Source organism: Rhea pennata, chromosome 1 (genome assembly GCF_028389875.1).
Source record: "Rhea pennata isolate bPtePen1 chromosome 1, bPtePen1.pri, whole genome shotgun sequence".
NCBI classification, from domain to species: domain Eukaryota; kingdom Metazoa; phylum Chordata; class Aves; order Rheiformes; family Rheidae; genus Rhea; species Rhea pennata.
In genome coordinates, this window is record NC_084663.1 from 11,968,790 (window position 1) to 11,988,679 (window position 19,890).

At 36.4% G+C, this 19,890-nt stretch overlaps 1 protein-coding gene across 1 annotated transcript in view; it reads left to right on the top strand.

The window, feature by feature from the left end:
* Nucleotides 1-1,397: 1,397 nt before the first annotated feature.
* Nucleotides 1,398-19,890, top strand: part of GNAT3 (G protein subunit alpha transducin 3) — a 30,142-nt gene continuing 11,649 nt past the window's right edge. Inside the window, exons 1-3 of the mRNA XM_062598359.1 lie at nucleotides 1,398-1,515; nucleotides 11,025-11,067; nucleotides 16,167-16,308. Of these exons, the coding sequence (XP_062454343.1) occupies nucleotides 1,398-1,515; nucleotides 11,025-11,067; nucleotides 16,167-16,308 (303 nt within the window). The remainder of the gene's footprint in view (nucleotides 1,516-11,024; nucleotides 11,068-16,166; nucleotides 16,309-19,890) is intronic.

A 19,890-nucleotide genomic window follows, 5' to 3' on the forward strand; every position in this document is an offset into this window, starting at 1 on the left:
ATCAGCTTCTGATCAAACGGAACATAGCTCATAATCATTCAGCTGATCTTTATTCCACTCCCCCCCCCATTTTCCCCTTATGCAGTGCTAGTTGCCTTCCTATTACAGCTGGGGTCCAGCTGTAAGAAAATTTGTTTTTTTATAGGCTGGAATGAGGCAATCACTTTGCCTCTGTTCTTCTTCCTCAATTCTCTTCTGGCCTAGAAATACATCTAAGGTCACTCAAAATGATCTGTATGCTTACGTTTCCTTTAACCATTATTCCCAGGCTAAACTTTATAAAGCTTACATATTATAAAGTCTGAGCATTGTTAACTGTTAATAGTCAATATTTATTAATTACAATATTGCACACCGGTAAGATTTATCTTATTGAAATTCCTAATGTGAAGAGAAGGGACCAAAAAGAAAGTGTTTTGAACCTTTCAGTCTTGATAATAATTCTTCTCTTGCCCACTGTAACTAGATGTGGATTATAATAAAGCATAATTTCTCAGTACACTGCTGACAATGCTTGCCAAGCAATGTGTCTACCATAAAATAATTCTGTATTACCATTGCATTAGGAATACACTAAGAGAAAATTATCATATCCGTGGGGATACTCTGACCTGTATCCTTTCTTACACAAAAAGGAGTATGGTGCTCTCAGCCAAAGCCAATTGCTGCTAATGAAATTACAGAAAAATGGAAAAATGTTATGGCCAAGGAATAGCCATACAAAGGTATCACACAGATGGTACAATTGAAATGAAGTACCTGTAATCATTATAAGAAAATAAATTAACTTGCTGTAATATCATGAAAATGCAGAACATGCAAACCTTTTGCATGTAAATTATTTAAAATAAAAACTGGCATCTCAGTTATATAAATCCAAATCTGGTCATTTTAAAATAGAGAATACATATATTCAGAGCTATGACCACTGAGAAAGAAAAAAGGAATATATGCAGAAACTTTGAAGGCATGGAAACCTTTTTTGCTTCAGGATAAACACAGTGATTCACAAGCCAAAATTTTTTCTTGAGCTGAGTTATTTCCAACTTTATTGTTCCAAGACTTTCTGCATATTTCTCTGAAGCACATGAGAGTGGAACCTGCCTGAACAAGGACGTAGGACTAGCTATATCTTGGTTTTGTAGACTGTATCATTTTAATTCTATGACATCATAACAGTGCAATTTTATGCCCCTATACAAATCCTGAATTGCAGCATCTCCAGGCCATGTGACAGATGGAAAGGGACCATTTGGTCTGAAGATTGAATGCAGAGGTTGAATGGGAGTTTTAGATTTTCTCAACACACAAGCTGTCCTCCTTCTGAATTAAAGTAACTAGCCTAATCAGAAGCAACCCAGCTGGGACAAAGAAGAACTTTTATTTAACACCTCAAGATGGGCAGTGGAGCCAGTTCAGAGAGCAAGGAGTCGGCTAGGAGATCCAGAGAACTGGAGAAGAAACTCCAGGAAGATGCAGAGAGGGAAGCCAGGACAGTCAAACTCCTATTGCTGGGTAAAAAAGAATAGAAATTGTTGACACTATTTTTTCCATTGAGGGGTTATTTTGCACTGAAATTATGTTTCAGTACAGGGAATTTCCCATCTTTTACTATTTTATTTGAAAAAGATAGTCTCATAATACATACACAAAATGTTTTCTGGTTTTGAACACTTTTAAATCACAAAGTTGCAGACAATCAATTAATACAGAAGGAATAGGTTGAAAATAGTCATGTTGTTAAGTATATTCAATTTTAAATACTATAAATCCTTGATCTTGATGAATAAGAAATACTGTTAGACTATATATTCTGCTGTTTTCTTATGCAAAATGTGTGTTCTTCTTTGCTTCCACCTCTTCTCTTCTCCCTCTTCTCTTCCCTTTCCCTTCTTTGGTGCTATATGTATTCATTTGCAGGAGGATTAAGCAAAGGAACTGGTTAAATAGAAAATACATAGGTGTCATCACCTGTTGAAAATGTTTGCTTTCAAACTCTTTCATTTCACTTTTTACAAAAGCAAGAAGTGACTTAGCAGAGCTTTTCTCAATGTATAAAAATTATATTGTGGATAGAGGAATGGAAGGTGATGAAACGAAATGAATGTAGATGAACATTCTCACAGACTGCTATTTCTAATCCATATTAAGAACTACTTTTTAACAGGCAGTTTGTGTAAGAGAAAAATAAAGAATATATATTATTTTTTCCTTTTTGTTATATTGCTTAGACAATGAGAACTATCAATGAGCATAATACTGCTACTTTCTATACCTTTCTTCTAACAATATGATGTCTGCTATTAGAATTTACGTTTGTTTCACAAAATAAATAGATAAAATTGTCTTTGATTGAAATGTTTTATTTTTTCTTCATTTTTCAGCAAACTGACATTTGCTGAGACAGCTAGATCCCTTAGTGAGAGTAATTCAGCTTAACTCTGTCTTGTATTTTATGCAAAGTATCTATTTACATCTACTAACAATCTAACTATTATTGGTAAAAAAAGAGAGAAAAGATAAATACAATTGTGTAAGTTTCTTAAATAATAACAGGAAAATAACAATTTCATATATTTTATCTACCATCAATATTCAGATTGCAGTTTACAAAGTTGTTCAGTTTTGTGGAGAACATGAAAATCTTATGTGCCTCATTGATACAAGTTATTGCCCTTATTGAGACAGGCTTAAGTCAGTCAAATACAGGAATAGTATACTATTATATACTTTCTATATGTTCTTAGAAAAAGGAATCAGCATACTGAGTTAGAACTGAGGTCCATCTATTCCAATGTCCTGCCTCTGGCCTCACCCAATACTGGTTCATTAAGCAGATGCAAAAAAAAATTCCGTAAGCAGTTCAAGAATAAATTTTGTTCCTCAAAACGTTATGTCTTGGTGGTTGTCCTGGAGGTTGTGTTGCACCAGGACACAAACTAAAGTACCTCTCCCAGAAAAATATGTATGTATTTTGTATTAAGAACTTCGAATATTTTTCTTAATGTATGCAATCAATCTTTATTGACCCTATTAATATTTTAGTCTCAAGACACCTTTGGTAATATGCTTTGAGATTAATTGCAAGCTATATAAAATAGAATTCTATTTCATTCATTTAAAAATTGACATATCTCAGTTTCATCAAATATACAAGTACTCTTTCATGAGACAACGCAAACAGCAGAATTTGAAATACTTTAAAAATTTCTTTATGTTATATATTTCTACAATATCATTTTTATTCACGTTATACACATTAAAAATTCAAGTTTGTCAATATTTTAGAAGTTTTTCTTCTCGGCAACTGTTTTGACATAGATCACAAGGAACCAAACATCCGATAAAAAAGTGTATTAGAGAGAAAAAGAATATAGACTTATAGACTTATAGACTTAAGACCTTGCATTTGCTTGGCCTTAGAAAAAAGATGAATAAAACATAAGTCTGTTTTGAGCCTAGTGCAAAGCTATTCTGCCCCTGAGAGTGAGCGTGCCTGTTTGAACACCTGGAATCACAGCTGCTGTGCCAAGCACCATATATCCCTTTCCACAGTCAACCAATGAAATGGCCAGGTAGGGGAGGATTAAATCCACTGCATTCAGGTCTAGGTTCAAAGTTGGAAATTTTCCAAATTTTAGATTATTCTGGTCTGAGCCTGCTATCTTTCCATAACTATGAGGTGATCTTAGAAATAATTCCACTTAAAAAAAAACCACCACCACCAGCACCAGAAAATACTACAGTTTAAGCACTGAATGAGACTGAATTTAAGCACTAGGAAATGTAAACATAGCCATGTGTATGAACAGGCTTTTGAAGAATGTTGAATTTATGTCCTATAAATGAAAAGGAAGTCAATATATTAAGATCTATTCTAATTGTGATTATGCTGAGATTCTCAGGAAAAGATTTACAGACAAATAGATTTCTGTTCATTCAGACCATATGTTGCCTCCATCTTATGGACTAAATGTCGCCATTGTTTCTTTTGCAGTAGGCAAAATGGTAGAAAGTACTCAGAAAAAAACTGTATATGTATATTATAAGTTTTTCTGTTTGATCATAATGTTTTTATGATTAAAATATTTTTTTTTAAAAGCTATTCTATCCACTTTCTGAGAGGACAATTTAATATCTAGCCTGGTCTCTCAGTGTTCTTCAATAAGTTACTTTATAAAAATGAAATTATATAAGGAAACTAAAGACATGACATTCAATCATGTTCAAGTTTCACGATGTGGGCAAACATATTATCCCTGATGAGCTGATAGTTTGCTATTTATATAACAAGCTCATGGAGAAGGAACAACAGGAAAATGTAATTTTCTGATGTTCTTCACAAATTGTCCAGGCGCCAGAAGGTTTAAGTCCTCTGTGCTAGGTGTGCCTATGCTAAAAGACTGACCAGTTCCCTGCCTTGTCCACAAATCTATCCCTTACATATCTGTACTTCCAAAAAATCTGATTGCTTTTATGAGTCTGGAGCAAACTCCAAGGGTAAAGTTTTATTTCGTTTGTATCAAAAAGCATAGTTCAGAATCATATCTGTGTCACATTGCATGTATGTGTTGTGGGAAGCCAGCCTGCAATCTGTTTGTCCATAAAGTACAATACACATCTGAAACACTGCAAAAACAGCTGATACTAACAGTACTCTAAGAACTGTGCCGTTTCACGGTAATAACAACTTAGCTTCAGTTTAGATAATCATTAAGACTTTGAACTTTCTTCTTTTCAAAGTATTATTCCATGGCCTCATTGCCTACACTTTCCAGGGGTGAGATTCTTTTCACAAAGAAATCAAACACCTTCATCAGAGCTGGTCACCCTTGGCTCCCTTTACTGAGAAACGCTCACTTTTAGAGCACAACTCACCCAATTTCATTTAAAGACTTATTTCAGGGTGACAAAAATTGTGTCTTAGAAGCAAGTATTTTTCTCCACTGACTGTAAGAGGCTCTCATGACTAGTCTTGAATACAGGTGTTTACAGTGTAGACATTTAAAACCTGTTGCATGAATCAAATCCTACTCACTTAGCATAGTTCTGAAGTAGGCTTAAGTTCCTGTTATTAGCACCTGCACTGCAAACAAAGAGAGGACTCAGAGTCCATAATTTGCCCAATAATCCTATCAGTTGGAATACACTGAATATTTTTACAGGGGGCATTTAAGCATTTAAGGATGAAGTTCCCTCAAGAAGGCAGAGCATTAATACAGCATTTACATCTTCTTTCTAGTTTCTTTTTCCCATGGAGAAAGTTTATTCAGGTTGGTAATATGACCAGAAAGATAGCTTTCTTGTAATTTCCAGACTAGTTCACATTTCTAGAGCTTTGAATGCTGTAGGAAAGACTCAGACAGACATGTGAAACCTTTCCTGATTTTTAATTTGAAGATTTTCCTTTCCTGCATGTTACTGTGTTAGTCAGTGAATTTTGCGACAGATTTCAAACAAAATATTCAGGTAATGGGCATTTTTTTTTATTGTTTACCTACCTTTACTTCTGGGAATTTTCCTAAACCAAACATTTATTTCTATATAAATAATACTTATGAAGAGGTAATAGCTCTTTCTCTGACAGAGAAGGGCAACTTATTAAAAAAAAAAAAGCCTTCTTCAACAGCTCAACAGATGCTAATCTTGAAAGGGGCTTGCTCTCTCTTTCCACAACTATTCAAAGAAATTCTGCTTAGAAAAATAGGAGAGTTAAGTTATAACTGAGGTTTGAAGGTTTGTCTCCTTCAAATTCAAGAGATTTTCATTAACTTTTGAGGCCTTCTCCAGTCTTATCCCTAATTCTGCTCTGTCTGCATGTTCTGTGGTGTGCACCACAGCTGCTAGTCCGTCCCAGGGCAGGCAATCAGCTCGTGCGCGCCCTGTGCAGGGATGGGTTTTTGCAGCTGATTGCCTGCATCTCCACCACATAGCTCCTTTTCTTGAGCCTTTTCTGTAACCTCTACATGCCTTGAAGCACAATGGACTTGGGATTTGTTGTCGTTGTTGCTGTTGTTGTTTTAAAGTTCAAAATATCCTCGAGAGAGCCAGGTTGCGCTTTGCTAGATCGGTGTTTTTACAACGCAGCGCTGAAGGCAGCTGTGGCATGCCCGGGAACACGGCCCGAGCACACACAGATATGCGCGGAGGCACACTGCTCGCTCTTACGTGCGGCATGCCTGTCCCACAGCAAGCTTCACGTTACTTTGAAGTTTCACTCTGGAGCGGATGTGGCAGCAAACAGTATGTCGGCTGTTTTTGTCCTGATGGAAATTATTTAGTGATCTCCAGGAAGAAATGTTGGAGCTAACTAGGGTGTGGGCAAGGCAATAAAGCTAAGAAGAAAAATGGGAAGCGAGCCAAACTGGGAGTGTAAACAGTCGTTTATATATTTTCCAGCTCGTGTAAGCTTAGAGAAAAAGGTGGTCAGTGCCACTACCACTGTTTTCCCTCATGCTGCTTCGTTAAAGAAAAGAGATATATTCCCTAGATATCTTTAGGACAATTCACTCAGGAATGCTTTGTTTGTGAATGAGTTTACTTAAGAGAGAGGCTTGATAAGTTTAGCTCTAAACACGTCAAGGCATACACGGGAACAACACTTCTGGTGCCTTGTTTTTCTGGACAACACTTCTGGTGCCTTGTTTTTCTGGGCAGAAAAGTCGGTTACACATTGCATTTTGACTGCTTATACAGATTTAGCACAATTGCTTTGGATCATCTTTGACTTGCTTTTATATAAAAATTAACTTGAGTTACAACTCCATTAGCAAGTAACACTTTTAGTATCCTGTTAGCTCATCCAAAGATTGTACTGTAAAAATTGAACTAATCCCACTTAAATTTAGCTTTCTCAATGTCAGGTGTGAGTGTCAGGTGTGAGACTACACTACTCACCTGAGCTTGCTACATAGTTGGTGGTGGCAGTGAGGCCCCCCTCAAAAGGCCTGCCTTCACAAGTCTCTTAGGTATCTTTATCCCTTTGTGGCTCTAGAAAAGTCAAGATAAAACCTCGGTCTAGATAACTAATTTTAGCCAACTGAAATTAGGCGAAATGAACCACAATTAGCATTACTTGCATTTGGGATGGTAACACAGTAATTTTGAAGGAAGGCAATTTTCACCAGCTATGTGAATTTAAGGGCTTTACAAGAATTTATAAAGATATATGTAAGTTTACAAATAAGTCTATTCATGCCATATACATGAGCTGCATTAGAATAGTGTTCACTTGTAAATATACTCTAAGAGCTGGTGGTGGTTTCATACCATACAATTTTAACCATCTCACTGAGATAACAAAGTTAAGAGTCCAGTTGCCCTTACCCCTGTAGTCAGTGGAGAGAAAAGGGTACTTTCAGATGATGATTCAGGTGGTAGGTGGATGAACCACTCTCTGGCATTGCCTGTTTCTCTCTGTTGACTCTAGAGCATATCCACATGTTAGGTATCTACACTGCAAATCTTTTCACATCTTTTCCTGCAATATCTCCGCACCTCTAACAGCACAGGCAGATGACTATGTTAATATCTATATCTTACTGTTTTGGACTTAAGTAGAATTTGTCTGGAAACTAGAGTTACCTGGAAACTTTGAAACACCATTGCTGTTAGCTCCCCTTCATGTTGTTTAATATTATTTAAAACATATTTAAATTATTTTCTAACTACTTAATAACATTCAGTTGGTGAGTGTAATGTGTTTATATACAAATGGCTAAACACAGCAGAACAGTGTTGCTATAAAGACTGAACTAAAGATTTTCCATTAATTTCTGCAGATTCAGTTTCATAAAGAATTAATTTGGTTCTCCAGTAATTTTAAAGGATAATGTTCATTAACAATCATTAAAACTGAAAAATAATACAAAAAATGGATAATTATATGAATTCAAAAATATATCACTTGGTAAGCAAAGTAAATCCAATCAAGCTTATATTTAGCATTTAAAGATATGTGACTTAAGGACAAATATTTAACAAAAAATCTCCCACCATTTTCAACAATCATTGTGTAAATCAGCCTAAAAGAAACCACAGTGTCTCCAAGATGCATCATTGTTGAGAATTCCTAGTTGAAATAGTTTTTAAGGAAAGAATTGGAAAAGATGTCACATGCTGATCTAGCATATCTTTAAGAAACCAGTTATTTTTAGCCACTCATTTAAGCAGAACTAAAAGCATGTAATTGGACTTGGATAGAGTCACAAGTTTGGTTCAGAGATGGTTCAAAAGTAGTTCAGGAATCTGAATGTCTGTGCAGACTTGACCTCTTAACTCTTCATTCCACAAAAGCACTAGGCACTATAACCCTTCCTTGAACTTATACTCAGATACAATTTTAATGAATATTTATCCCAATGAAAAATGCTTATTTTATTCTCAGACAATAGACAGCATTCATGTATTTGTGGCATTCTGGAAGCTCTGGGGAATGCCATAATCATGGGACTGTAGGTCAGATTCTCTCTGCAGCCCAGCCGTGTAGGTTATGGGGCATACAAAGTGGAAGAGCTCCTGCACAAGGTATGGCTTGGAATTCCCTATGTACTCATATCTGATGAACTGAATGTGGATCTGAGAGCAAGGCACTCTCAAGTCTAAATTTTAGTTTTATCATCTACTCAGAGGATTGATTTGGATAATCTGACAAACCTTTTCTTTTTTAGTTCCTCAGTTTATCAAAGTTTATCAAAGATCAAAAATTTGCTTACTTTACTACAAAATTTTAACAGAGGAAGTTGTATTTGGAGTGCAATCAGTGCTGAGATATGCTGACCATCTCCAGCTGAGATTAGGGGCAGTGATAACATCTTTCAGCTCCCGGGATCAGGGCCAGAATTTCAGGCATACACTGATGTTTCTGTGCCTTTACTTCTGAGGTGTCCATCTCCAGTAAACTTTACATCCAAATATAAAGATACAAATCAGAAATAACATTTGAAATAGCTGGAAGATCTTAACTATATAAAATACAAGCTATGGTATATTAGCACTGGTTCCTGTCAGGCTGTGCTATATACATATGAATCAAGCGAGACACAGAGATTTTCAAAAGTTAACTAAATTTTCCAAGCTTCAGGACAGGACTGAGTTTGGTCTAAGTCCCGGATATAGTGCTATCCCCTGTATTTTATTCATAAAAATCTGTGCTAGCTTATAATTGCTCTTTTGCTGCCTCCTGAGGGAGCGAGCAAAGGCTTCCCGCTCTCTGGGCAGTCATTTACAGGCCATAATGGTGCTGGGTCCTCTGTAGATTTGCGGCTGTTCCCTGGAGTGGAAGGATGCGGAGAGAGATAGAAACGCGATGCCGTCCCTGCCGCTCTCAGCCTGATGTTTTGGCCAGAGAAGGAGACTGCACATGATGGGGGAGGAAGAAAGGAAGCAGGTGCAAAGTAAATTGTTTCTGACCAGTTTCCTGGGGTGCAAATATAGCTACAGCTGACATGATACTCTGGAGCAAAGTCAAAATTTGTGTGTTGTTTGTTATTTCAATTAAGGCAGAGGTTTTCTACAGCAGAAAAATGTACCCATAAGATACAAGTTTTCCTCCTATTCTATTTCAACTTTGTCTTTCTAATCTGGAAGAGAGGTTCACTTGGATATTATGTTTTCTGGCACCTTTCCATGAGGTAAATGTCTGCAGTTTCAGAACCTATAAAAAAATCTAGCAAAGGCTGCCTTGCTGATGGGCTTTACCAAGCTCTTCAGAAGGTATTGGGAGGATAATGAGTGATATAGCAAATTTACAAGCTGCAAATGCAAAGCCACTGTTGACAAAGTGGTCATTTTTTCTAAACCATGGCAGATGGCAGCAGCAGCCCACTTTGCATAGACCTGGTGTTTTTCTCTAGCATACTCTGCTGTTCACATCATAGGATTTAGAAAATGATTTGCTTATGTTTTGCTCTTTGTTGTGATGCATCTGCCTAAATTAATCTCTGTCATTTAAATATCAGCTTTACAAAATCTGTTTAGAAAGTTGGTAATGAGTTCATTCCATTCATTGAAAAGCCTGCGGATAGAATAGTATATCCCAGATTTTGTATCTGATCCTTTGTCCAATAAGGTAAATGATAGTCGGCAATGAAGAACACTGTCTCATAGATTCATATACAAAATTAAATCTTCTTGTAAGGTGCTTTCCAAATCTGGGTCACATTCCTCACTGCCTTCACTGCAGCCCTCTGATAGCCACTCACACTGATTTCCAAAGGAAAAGGATTGTGCTGAGCTTATCACTCACTGCAACAGGCAGGAAGGCCAAAGTCACTGTACTTAATTCCATATCCGACCAAATTGAAGCCCTCGTTCTGTAATTGACTGTTCAATTAAATGACTGTATCTCTGACAAGTACAGAGGTTTACTGCAGAATCATTCCCAAGTTGAGTCTACTGCAAGACTATGTGGGTTTCCCATCTCTGCCCACACTACTTTAGAGCAGATGACCGTGAGGTAGAAGTGGCAAAATACCAGTGTTATTTGCTCATGTGCTGCTTCTGCATCATGAGCTACAGCACGTACAAATATCTGTATTCCATTTTCCAGCTCTTTAAAGAAACTCACTAAAGAGAATGGAACTGGTTATTTTGGCTTACAAAAGGTGTATGATAATTCACACACACTATCAGAATCCATTCACACACACTATCAGAAGCTATATTTTGTTCACTGAATCAAACTTTTCCACGTCTTCCTGACCAAACTGCCTAGCTGACAGGGATGAAATCAAACTGTGACTCATATTTTACTTTTTTAATAATTAAAAAGAGCATATATTTTTTCTTTTAATTGACTAAATATGCGTTTAAAATGTTCCTTTCCTTTCAGAATTAATATTTGTATCAAGACTTCGTTCATTTTAAGTCTTTGAATTAAAACAAGGAAGAATTATTGTTGTAAAAAGAAGGATCTAAAACATCTGTATGTTTCTTCATAAATGCACACATATATGCCACAGAGTTATTTTAAATACTTGCTGGTTATTCATGTATCACATTTCCTTGACATTCCCCTTCTGCAGGTGCTGGAGAGTCAGGAAAGAGCACTATTGTAAAGCAAATGAAGTAAGTATATGAATATCAGTTGTTGGATTTGGATATTTGTAGTATAAGTTATGTAACTAATGTACAATATTTATATTTATTTGAATAAAATTCAAAGAAACATCATTAAAATCAAGTTCTCATTCAACCAGATAAAAACAAATACAAAGTGATTGAAGACACCCAGCTGATCCGGTAATCAAATCTGTCTGATCAAATCATGCACTACTCCAATTCTGATTTTACTGTTTTCCGTAGAAGTTACAGTACTGTAGTGAGAACACAAGTGCAAAGACAACCAGCCATTCTGGATCCTCCTAGACTAGCATTCAGTCTCCAGTGGTAGCTAATAGAGGATGTTTCTGGAAGATTATGAGAACAGATAAACAAGCACACAGTAACACTTCACCCGTGTACCCTGCCAGTATCCGGTGATCTGTGACTCATCCACCTTCCTGAACCAGACAGTACCATTGTGCTTAATAATCCTCAGATAATTTGTTCCTACATTTCTGCTGAATCTCTTCTGGAACCCATTAAAACTAATAACAACCACAGTATTACATGGCAAGCAGTTCCACAGTTTAATTACACATTATGCGAATTATCTCCCTTTGTTCAATGTTAATGTGGTCCCTACCAGTTTCATTTGATTTCACTGTATTTCAAGAGAAAATATTGAATATTCACATTCTGTAAGAATAGCGCCAAGCCAATATTTTTTCCAAGCTGAGCTCTGTAGATCCTTCTTGGTCTCCACAATACTATTTGAGCTGCTGCCTGTGGCCAGTAAGATTATTCTTACGCTTCCCACAGACCAGATGACAGTATATTTAGCCACAGATCTATACAATGAACACCTGGTACCCACTATCTAGCTGGTGTAGTGGCAGTCATGAGAACTTATTTACAAAGGAAAGAATCACCCCAAAAAGCATTCATACAACAATCAAGCTGCGTAAAAGTAGGCTGGAGTATCTCAAATGCAAGAATCTGTTCAAATTCTGACTGAGCATCTGGCTAGGAAGATATGACTGTATATAAGTCTAGTGCAAGAATACTTGTGGTAGATGCAAGCATCTTGGCATGGAAAAGGTGCACATAGGTTGCAGTCCGCACCTGTATGGCTTAGCTTCAAAGACATGCCAAATTCATAAGGGCAGCCAAAATATTGATTGTGTATCTGGTTTAAGGAGAAAATCCACTTGAATTCCAGAGATCATACCTAGACAGGCAACAAAAAAAGCCTCCTTTACTACATAAGCTGCTAAAAGGAAGCTGTTCACTGTATCACTGTTTTATCTAACTTTATTTTCACAGCCAGTGTTCAGGTCTGTTCCTAGAACTGGACAAATGTAAAAAGAAATCACGAAACTGCAGAGTCACAGTCATTGTAATTGTTTAAACATGACCCTACTTTGTAAGCACCAAAGCTCTAATCCCATGTAAACATTAAATAGGATATTTTACTAAATAGGTCATATGATTCCTAATTTAAATTCTCCTGATTATTTCATATCTTCACCAACAAATTTTAAAGAGTGAAGTAAAAAATATTATTTCATAAGAGCAATTTTCTATTATTTAACCAGCTCATTTTCTAATAAGATAGATTCAGTAATGGCACAGTCGAGTCTATCAAATATTTTGCCAACTTTTTTGTTCTGGTTAATTGGTGGATGATTTTATTTCTGTTCTGAGCGTAAATTAGGAGAGCCTCTCTTCAGCAAAACAATGAAATACATATTTAGGCCCATTTAAACTGTACTGAACACCTCACCAAGTAGGAATAGATTAAAGATGTCCTTCTAAATTGAGGATTTTAAGAAAGCTGATAACCCTAAACAGGAGGAAGGAGAAGAAAACTGCAAAGCTAAGAGTTACCACTAAAGCTCCGTGCATACATGACCTGTCAATCTAACTGCAAATATGAATTATTCCCCAAGAAAACTGTGGATAGAAATTATCACTTTTCATAGAAAATGTCAACTTTCAGTCAGAATAAAGGCCTTTTCTTTTTCTAAAAAGGGGAACCTTTCAGTAAAGAATACTATTTTAGGTTTTTTTTAAGCAAAGTATAACATTTTTCAGAGAAGACTCCAAACTGTTTAAAAAAGATGATTTTGCTGAAAATACAATTTTCCACCAAAATAAGTTCATCAGGTTTATTTTTACCACTATTAATATATTCTTCTAATTCATGAATGTCATTCTTTCCAGACTCAAGATTTTAATCAAAGTTAAATCCTTCCACTAAGTTTTATACAATATCTTATGATGCTTGAAATATAGTTATGCTGCAGAGCTTTAGGAAAGCAAAGTTGGTTGTGAAGGAAAACCAAAAAGGGAAAAATAAGCTTCTACAGAGCTCTCTGCTTCTAGGTGGATCATTTCCAACATGTGAGCTAACTTACTTAAAGCCAAGTTGAGTATTTCTCTGTTATGCCATAAATTAACAGTACAAATTTATTTCATAGAGCTCAGAATTATAATAGCTCAAAAAACGAAAAGCATGAAATGCATAAATATTTGTTAACTCATCATACCTGAACCAGCTTCACTTAGCTGATGAGAAGTCCCACTTGCATGAGAAAAAAAGCCCAGAAGACTAAATTTTTTTCCTCTAATACAAACAAAATGTAGATATTATTACTGGTAATCTAATATCTCATTCCTTCACCAACCTGCTTGCGTTTTTTTAGTGTTTTTTTTTAATACATTTTTGCAGGGACAATCAGGTAATTAAATTCCCCATTGATAAAAAGCCATATCAAGATGACATCACTGTTTCAAAATCTTTTCTTAAGAATGTTGTATCTTTAAAAAGAGTGGCAAAATTCACTACTGATTTATCAGACTGGTTACCATACATTCTGCCAGAGGACATTAAAAAAAAAAAAAAAAAAAAAAAAAAAGCATACAAAGCCTCAAGGAAAAACAAGTTTTCATTCTGTAATTACAGAATCCAATTTTATTTCAGGATTTTTATTTTCTTCCTCCCTTTGTTCTTCAAAAGGAAAGTATAAAAAGACCATACAGAATAGTGATTTGGGGATTGTAAGTGTTGAGGCCTTTCTTTTTCTCTCATCCCAGATTTTTGCAATCACATCCAAAACACCATGTCTTCCACATAGATCCTGTTACTTGCATCACTATGCATAACGTATTTAAGCCAAGCTCAGGTTTGCATGTTCTGAGGTGTTGAGTTTCTGTGCATTTCTCGCCACTATTTATAGAAAATCACCTGCTTTTACAGGTAGGAAGGATAAGACTGAGGAGAATACACTTAAGTATCAGTATTTGCAATTTATACTTAAGTAGCAGTATAAGGTTCAACATTTCTTGATGACGGCTTGAATTGATTTCCTATTAAAAGCAATCTGATCCGTTAAAGGAGATATTACCTACATCACTGGGAAGCTCTGGGCTACACGGTACTAGATACACAGGCCACAGATTAACTCCAAGTGATAATCTAGAAATAGCCAGTGCGTTATTGTGTGGATACATTAGTTTCTCCCAAGAGAATAAGTGTCTCCACCCAGCAAGTCTGTAATTTCATTCAAACCACTGCTGACACAATGACATCTGGATGTTTCAAATGATGGCAAAAAAAAAAAAAAATGTGCAGTATTATACCACACTGCAAAACAGAGACAGCTCCCCTGAATCTTTCTCTCAAGTTCAAAAGGTTTCATTTGAGTCTCTCAGATTCATTTGAATTCATGCAGAAAACAGCACTCAGAAAACTGAGTTTCAAAAAGGAATTTACACATTTGGCTGTTCTAAAAAGTAGTTGTGGAAACACATGAAGAACATTTTTTTACTACAGTGCTACAGATGCTACTCCTACAGAAATGAGAACATATCTTTTGACTTTTCTGACATATATGGGTCACAGAAACATTAAGATTCATGCATATTCTACTGTGATTTTCTTGGAGAATTTTGGGGGACTGCATGGGAACTGTTTTCTGATATGTTTGACTTTTCCCCTTGCAGGGAAGGTCTCCCCATGACAGACGCGTGTACTTGTTCTGGGCTAAACAGTCAGATCCTTTCACATCTCCACCTTCTGCTTGTATAAGTCCATTCAGACTGTATCTCTGGCAAGAGAAAACAAAACAAAACAAACAGAAAAACCCTCCCCTCAGGAATTATTTGCTTAATTATATGGCCTTCACCATTGAACAACTGAGGTGAGGAAGAATAGAGCCTTGGTTCTGGTAGGTATTTCCCAGCCAAAGCAGTTTGTACTCTGCTCAGTGAAAGTAAACTATGCCAGAACAGATTAATTTCTCTTCCTTTTCACAACGAATGAAAAAAGAGATCTCTCTGAGTCATGGTAAAATCTGTATATTGATCTTGGAGCATTTTAACCATATGTTATTCCCCAGCCAGGAAAGACTATGAAATTATAATCCATCTCTCAGAATTATATTAATTGAACTTATTAATTTCTTCATCCATGATTTGGAATTTGCAACAAACTCTCTGGACACCTTTCAGTAACTGGAATTTTTTATTACATATTGAAGCTGACTTACAAAGAAACACGAAAAATGAAATAATTTCTTGAGGAAGTATGTCACAGTGTATAAATATAATTGCAGTAGTTCTTCTAGTCTAGATAAGATTCAGGTTAAAAATGAGATTGGCTAAATAAACAAAGTGAGAACCCAGGACTAACCTAACAGATTCCCCATAACAAAAAGAGTAGGGGCCTAAGTGCAGCTAGGCAACTTGCACTGCCATCCCATCCACAGAAATGGATCTGGTATTTGTGCTAGATACATACCATAGGTTATCTTCTACTGGCCCACAGGTAAACAAGTATCTTTTCACTTAGACTAGGGAGTTAAAACTCAGCTTTGCGAGTCTAACCACATAAGTCTACAGAAACTGTTGTTCCTTAATTCTGCCAGCACAATAGGCAGATCTACTCTTACCTTTGAGGAATACTTTTCCAAGGGCCAGATGGATTCAACTTGTGTTTTTCACACAGACCTCAGAAGCATCTAATCCAATTTTTCTTGACTTTCTCATTTTGTGCATACCATAAACCTTTTCTTTTCTTTCCTTTTTTTTTTTTTTTTTTTTTTTTTCTATTTTCACAACAGGATCATCCATAAAGATGGTTTCACATACCAGGAACGCATGGAGTTCAGACCTGTGATTTACAGTAATGCATTGCAGTCTATCCTGTCTATTGTGAAAGCAATGACTGTGTTAGGGATCAGTTATGAAAACCCAGCTAGAATTGTAAGTATGATGTCTTTTCTCTGGAAATAGGATTTTGGGGGGTAATATAATATTAGAGACTAGTAGAACAGAGTAAGAGAGTTCAGTGTTTATTGGATTTTAGTGGAAACTAAGTAGTACTTGAGTTATACCTTTGACAAGATCTTCTTTATTTTCATTTTCTCGAGACTGATGCCTGAGAGATCAGGCACTAATGCCTGAGATATAATCTTTGTATAAACTTGCATTTCTGCAATAATTTAATGCACTTAATGCATAAATTACCATTTCTGTTACAAAAGATAAGGTTTAACCTGCAAAGACATATGAAAGAAAAAAGCCTTTTCATGGATTCTTGGCCATTTATTCATTGCTATTGGGAAATTTAATGAATATTTCCATTTTATGAATAAATATTGAGGCAGAGTCATGAAAGGAAGGGTCATTTAGACATGTTGGGAACAGTCAAGTTTTGCATTGCTCTTAGGGCAGAGACTTCTACTATATGGAAGCAGCACTGTCATTGACACTGCAGAGAAGTATAGTTTGTTCTTCCTTATGTCATTAGCAATTCTGTGTGCTAGTGCACAGTAAAAAAGCCATACCTTCTTTTATCTCCAGCCTCTTTAAAGTGGCCAGTAACACTGATTCTAGCACTTTGCAGATTTTACTAAGAAGTTTCAAATATGATGATCCATGCAGTGGTCAGGGAACAGTTTTAATCAGAAGTTCAATCAGGGAGACTAGAAGTTTGGGGATGCTCTTTAATTCTATCTTTTGTTTCCCTGAGCAAAGTTAGCTATCACATAGTTGCATTAGATATGAATGGTCCACATCAGAACAGAAAACTTCTGGCTTCTTTTGACAAGTAAACTGACAGTGCCAGCTCATTCCTATAAGGAACCTTTTGGCTATCATGCAGAACTCTCGGGGTGATCAGCTGGAACGACAGGGTCAGAAGTAAAGGGAAAAATGTATTTTTCTGTTGTGTGATGATCAGTCTATTGCTTGTAATACAGATCTTCCTGAAAGTTTTTCAAAGAATATCAGAATATCCAGATTATTAACTGGTTCTAGTTTTGGCAAATTCTGCCTGTTCCATAGAGGTTTCCTTTAAAGTGAATCGCATCCAATTATATGAAATGCGCTTTCAGTTACAGCACTTTACATTTCATTACAGTGACATATGGTCATTGCACCATGGCCTAGGGAATCTAGCCACAGGTCCTAGCTCAGAGTCTCCAATATTCACTACTAGGTCCAGACTCTGCATTAACCCTCTGTATTTGATATATGTTTTACCTGTTCTCAGGTACTTCAGCCCACTTTCTCAGCCCTATCAACCTTCTGAGAAGTTTGTATTTGTTCACTCGTCATTTTTCCCTCGGGATATCATAAGCAAATACAAACTTAGGGTATACCAACTTATCAAACTTATTTCTTTAGCCACAGAAATCGTAAAACCATAAAAAAATTTCAGGTTGGAAGAGAAATTTTTAGATCTTCTGGTCTAACCTGCTTTGAGCTGGACTACTTAGATCAGATTGCTCAGGGTCTTGTTCAGTTGATCTTGACAAGTACAGAGATTTCACATCATAGCCTGCACGGGCCCCTACTCCAGATTTTGACCACCTTTGCTCAATTTCACAAGGATCCTGTCAGCTCATATTTGCAGCCTGCTTAGGTCTCTCTAAATAGCAGCCCTGCCCTCTAGGGTAACCACTCCCTCCAATTTTGTATCTTCTACAAACTTGCTGGAAGTTCATTCTATCCTACCATCGAAGTCACTAAACAGACATTAAACAGTATTCGCCCTGATATCACCTCCTAAGGGATGCCACTGGTAACTGTGTGCCAGTTGGACTCTGTACTGCTGATCACCACAACTCTTCGAGCTCAAAGATCAAATAAATTTTTCATCAACCTTATTGCCCACTTATTCAGTGGCTATATAGATATTGCAGGAGAATGTGTCAAAGGCCTTGCTGAAGCCAAGATATGCAACATCTCTCTCCTTGTTCACAAAGCAAATCATCTCATTGTAGAATCAGGCATCAGGTTAGCCAGGCATGATTTGCCTTTGGTAAATCCATGCTGGCTTTTCCAAATCATCTTGTCTTAAAACACATCAAGTGCACACATAAGTGACTGGCAGCAACACTAAGTTCTGAATCCACACTTCTTTAGTCCAATATGAGATAACTGCTTGATCAGAGTCCATAGGGTTGGGTAATCCTTACTTAATCTTTCTCCCAGCACTTTCTTTTCACTTGGAACAAATAGTTACAGAGATTATCAAAATCATAAAACTTTTTTCCCAGATGTCCAAACTAAGAACTTCAGGCAATTTCATACTTCAAGTTTTTGTACAGAGTGGTCATTGTTTACGAGCTGACCATGGAGCTGCTTCTTGGTCATAAACAACAACCAAGTATCAACCACTTCTAAAAGGTGACTGCTCTAACCCACATTGTAGACAGCAATATGATCTGAAGACTACAATTTCAAGATGAAATTTAAAATATGAAAGGAAGTCCATGAAAAAAAAAAGTGTTGACAGTTTGACGAATATCCATGTGTTGTCTACCACTATGCAATATAGATATAAACTTTTTTATTCCTTGTATGCATTTACTTTTACAAAATTGAAGTTGCAATGGTCACTGCAAGTAGGCTACAAAATTCTTTGCAGAAATCCATGTTGGTTTCAGAGAACTGATCTTCTAGGATTTCACAGCGTTGAGAACTGGGAAAATGTGTCTTAAACAGTTCAGATCATCTTTAGGCATCAAACATAACCAAATCCAAAAAAAAACCCAGCTATTTTAAATTCATCATTTATAGCACAAGCCTACCCTTACTCTCACTAACATTTGAGGAAAACAGCTGACTACGCCTGTATAAAATATTTGCAGTGCCTGCCTTCTTTTGCCCCAGAACCACATAAGAACAGCCTAGATATGAATTTTAAAGAAAGTGGAAATTTCAGTCACATACACTTGACTGGCAACTAAACATGGCCCCTTCTTCCAAAAATGAAGTTAATTTACATTTTCTGTAAAGCCATGAGGCATTCTTGTGTGGTTTTGATATGAGCCTTGATTTCTGCCAGACTTTGTTCTTGCCCAGTTCAGGTCCAGATTTAGTTGCCTAAAGTCACTTAGGCATTGACTAAACCAGCACAGAAGCAATAGATTCTTCCACATTCCAGGGCTGCCTGTAGTACTTCTTAGCAAGCCTTTAAGTTTCTCAGAATGTGATTTGAACAAAATCTGTTCTGGAAAGAAGGGAGTTTCTTCCTAAAGATCTATTGCAGTCTATTTTTGCTATGAAAACCATTAGAATTCTCTCTAAATGCCGGAGATAATCAAAACATTATATATACCAGGATTACAATAAACTAAACCTGCTACTATCTTTCCTTTTTACGTAAGCAAAAAAATCCACAATTATCAGCTTTTGAGTAATAATCAATGAATTCATTAACTAGGACACTCTGAGCTCAAGGCTCGTAGGCTACTCAGCTTTCAAAATCCAACATCATAGGATTATAATCCTAAAATGATATGTTATATCCTGAGCACATTCCAACTTTTATCTTGA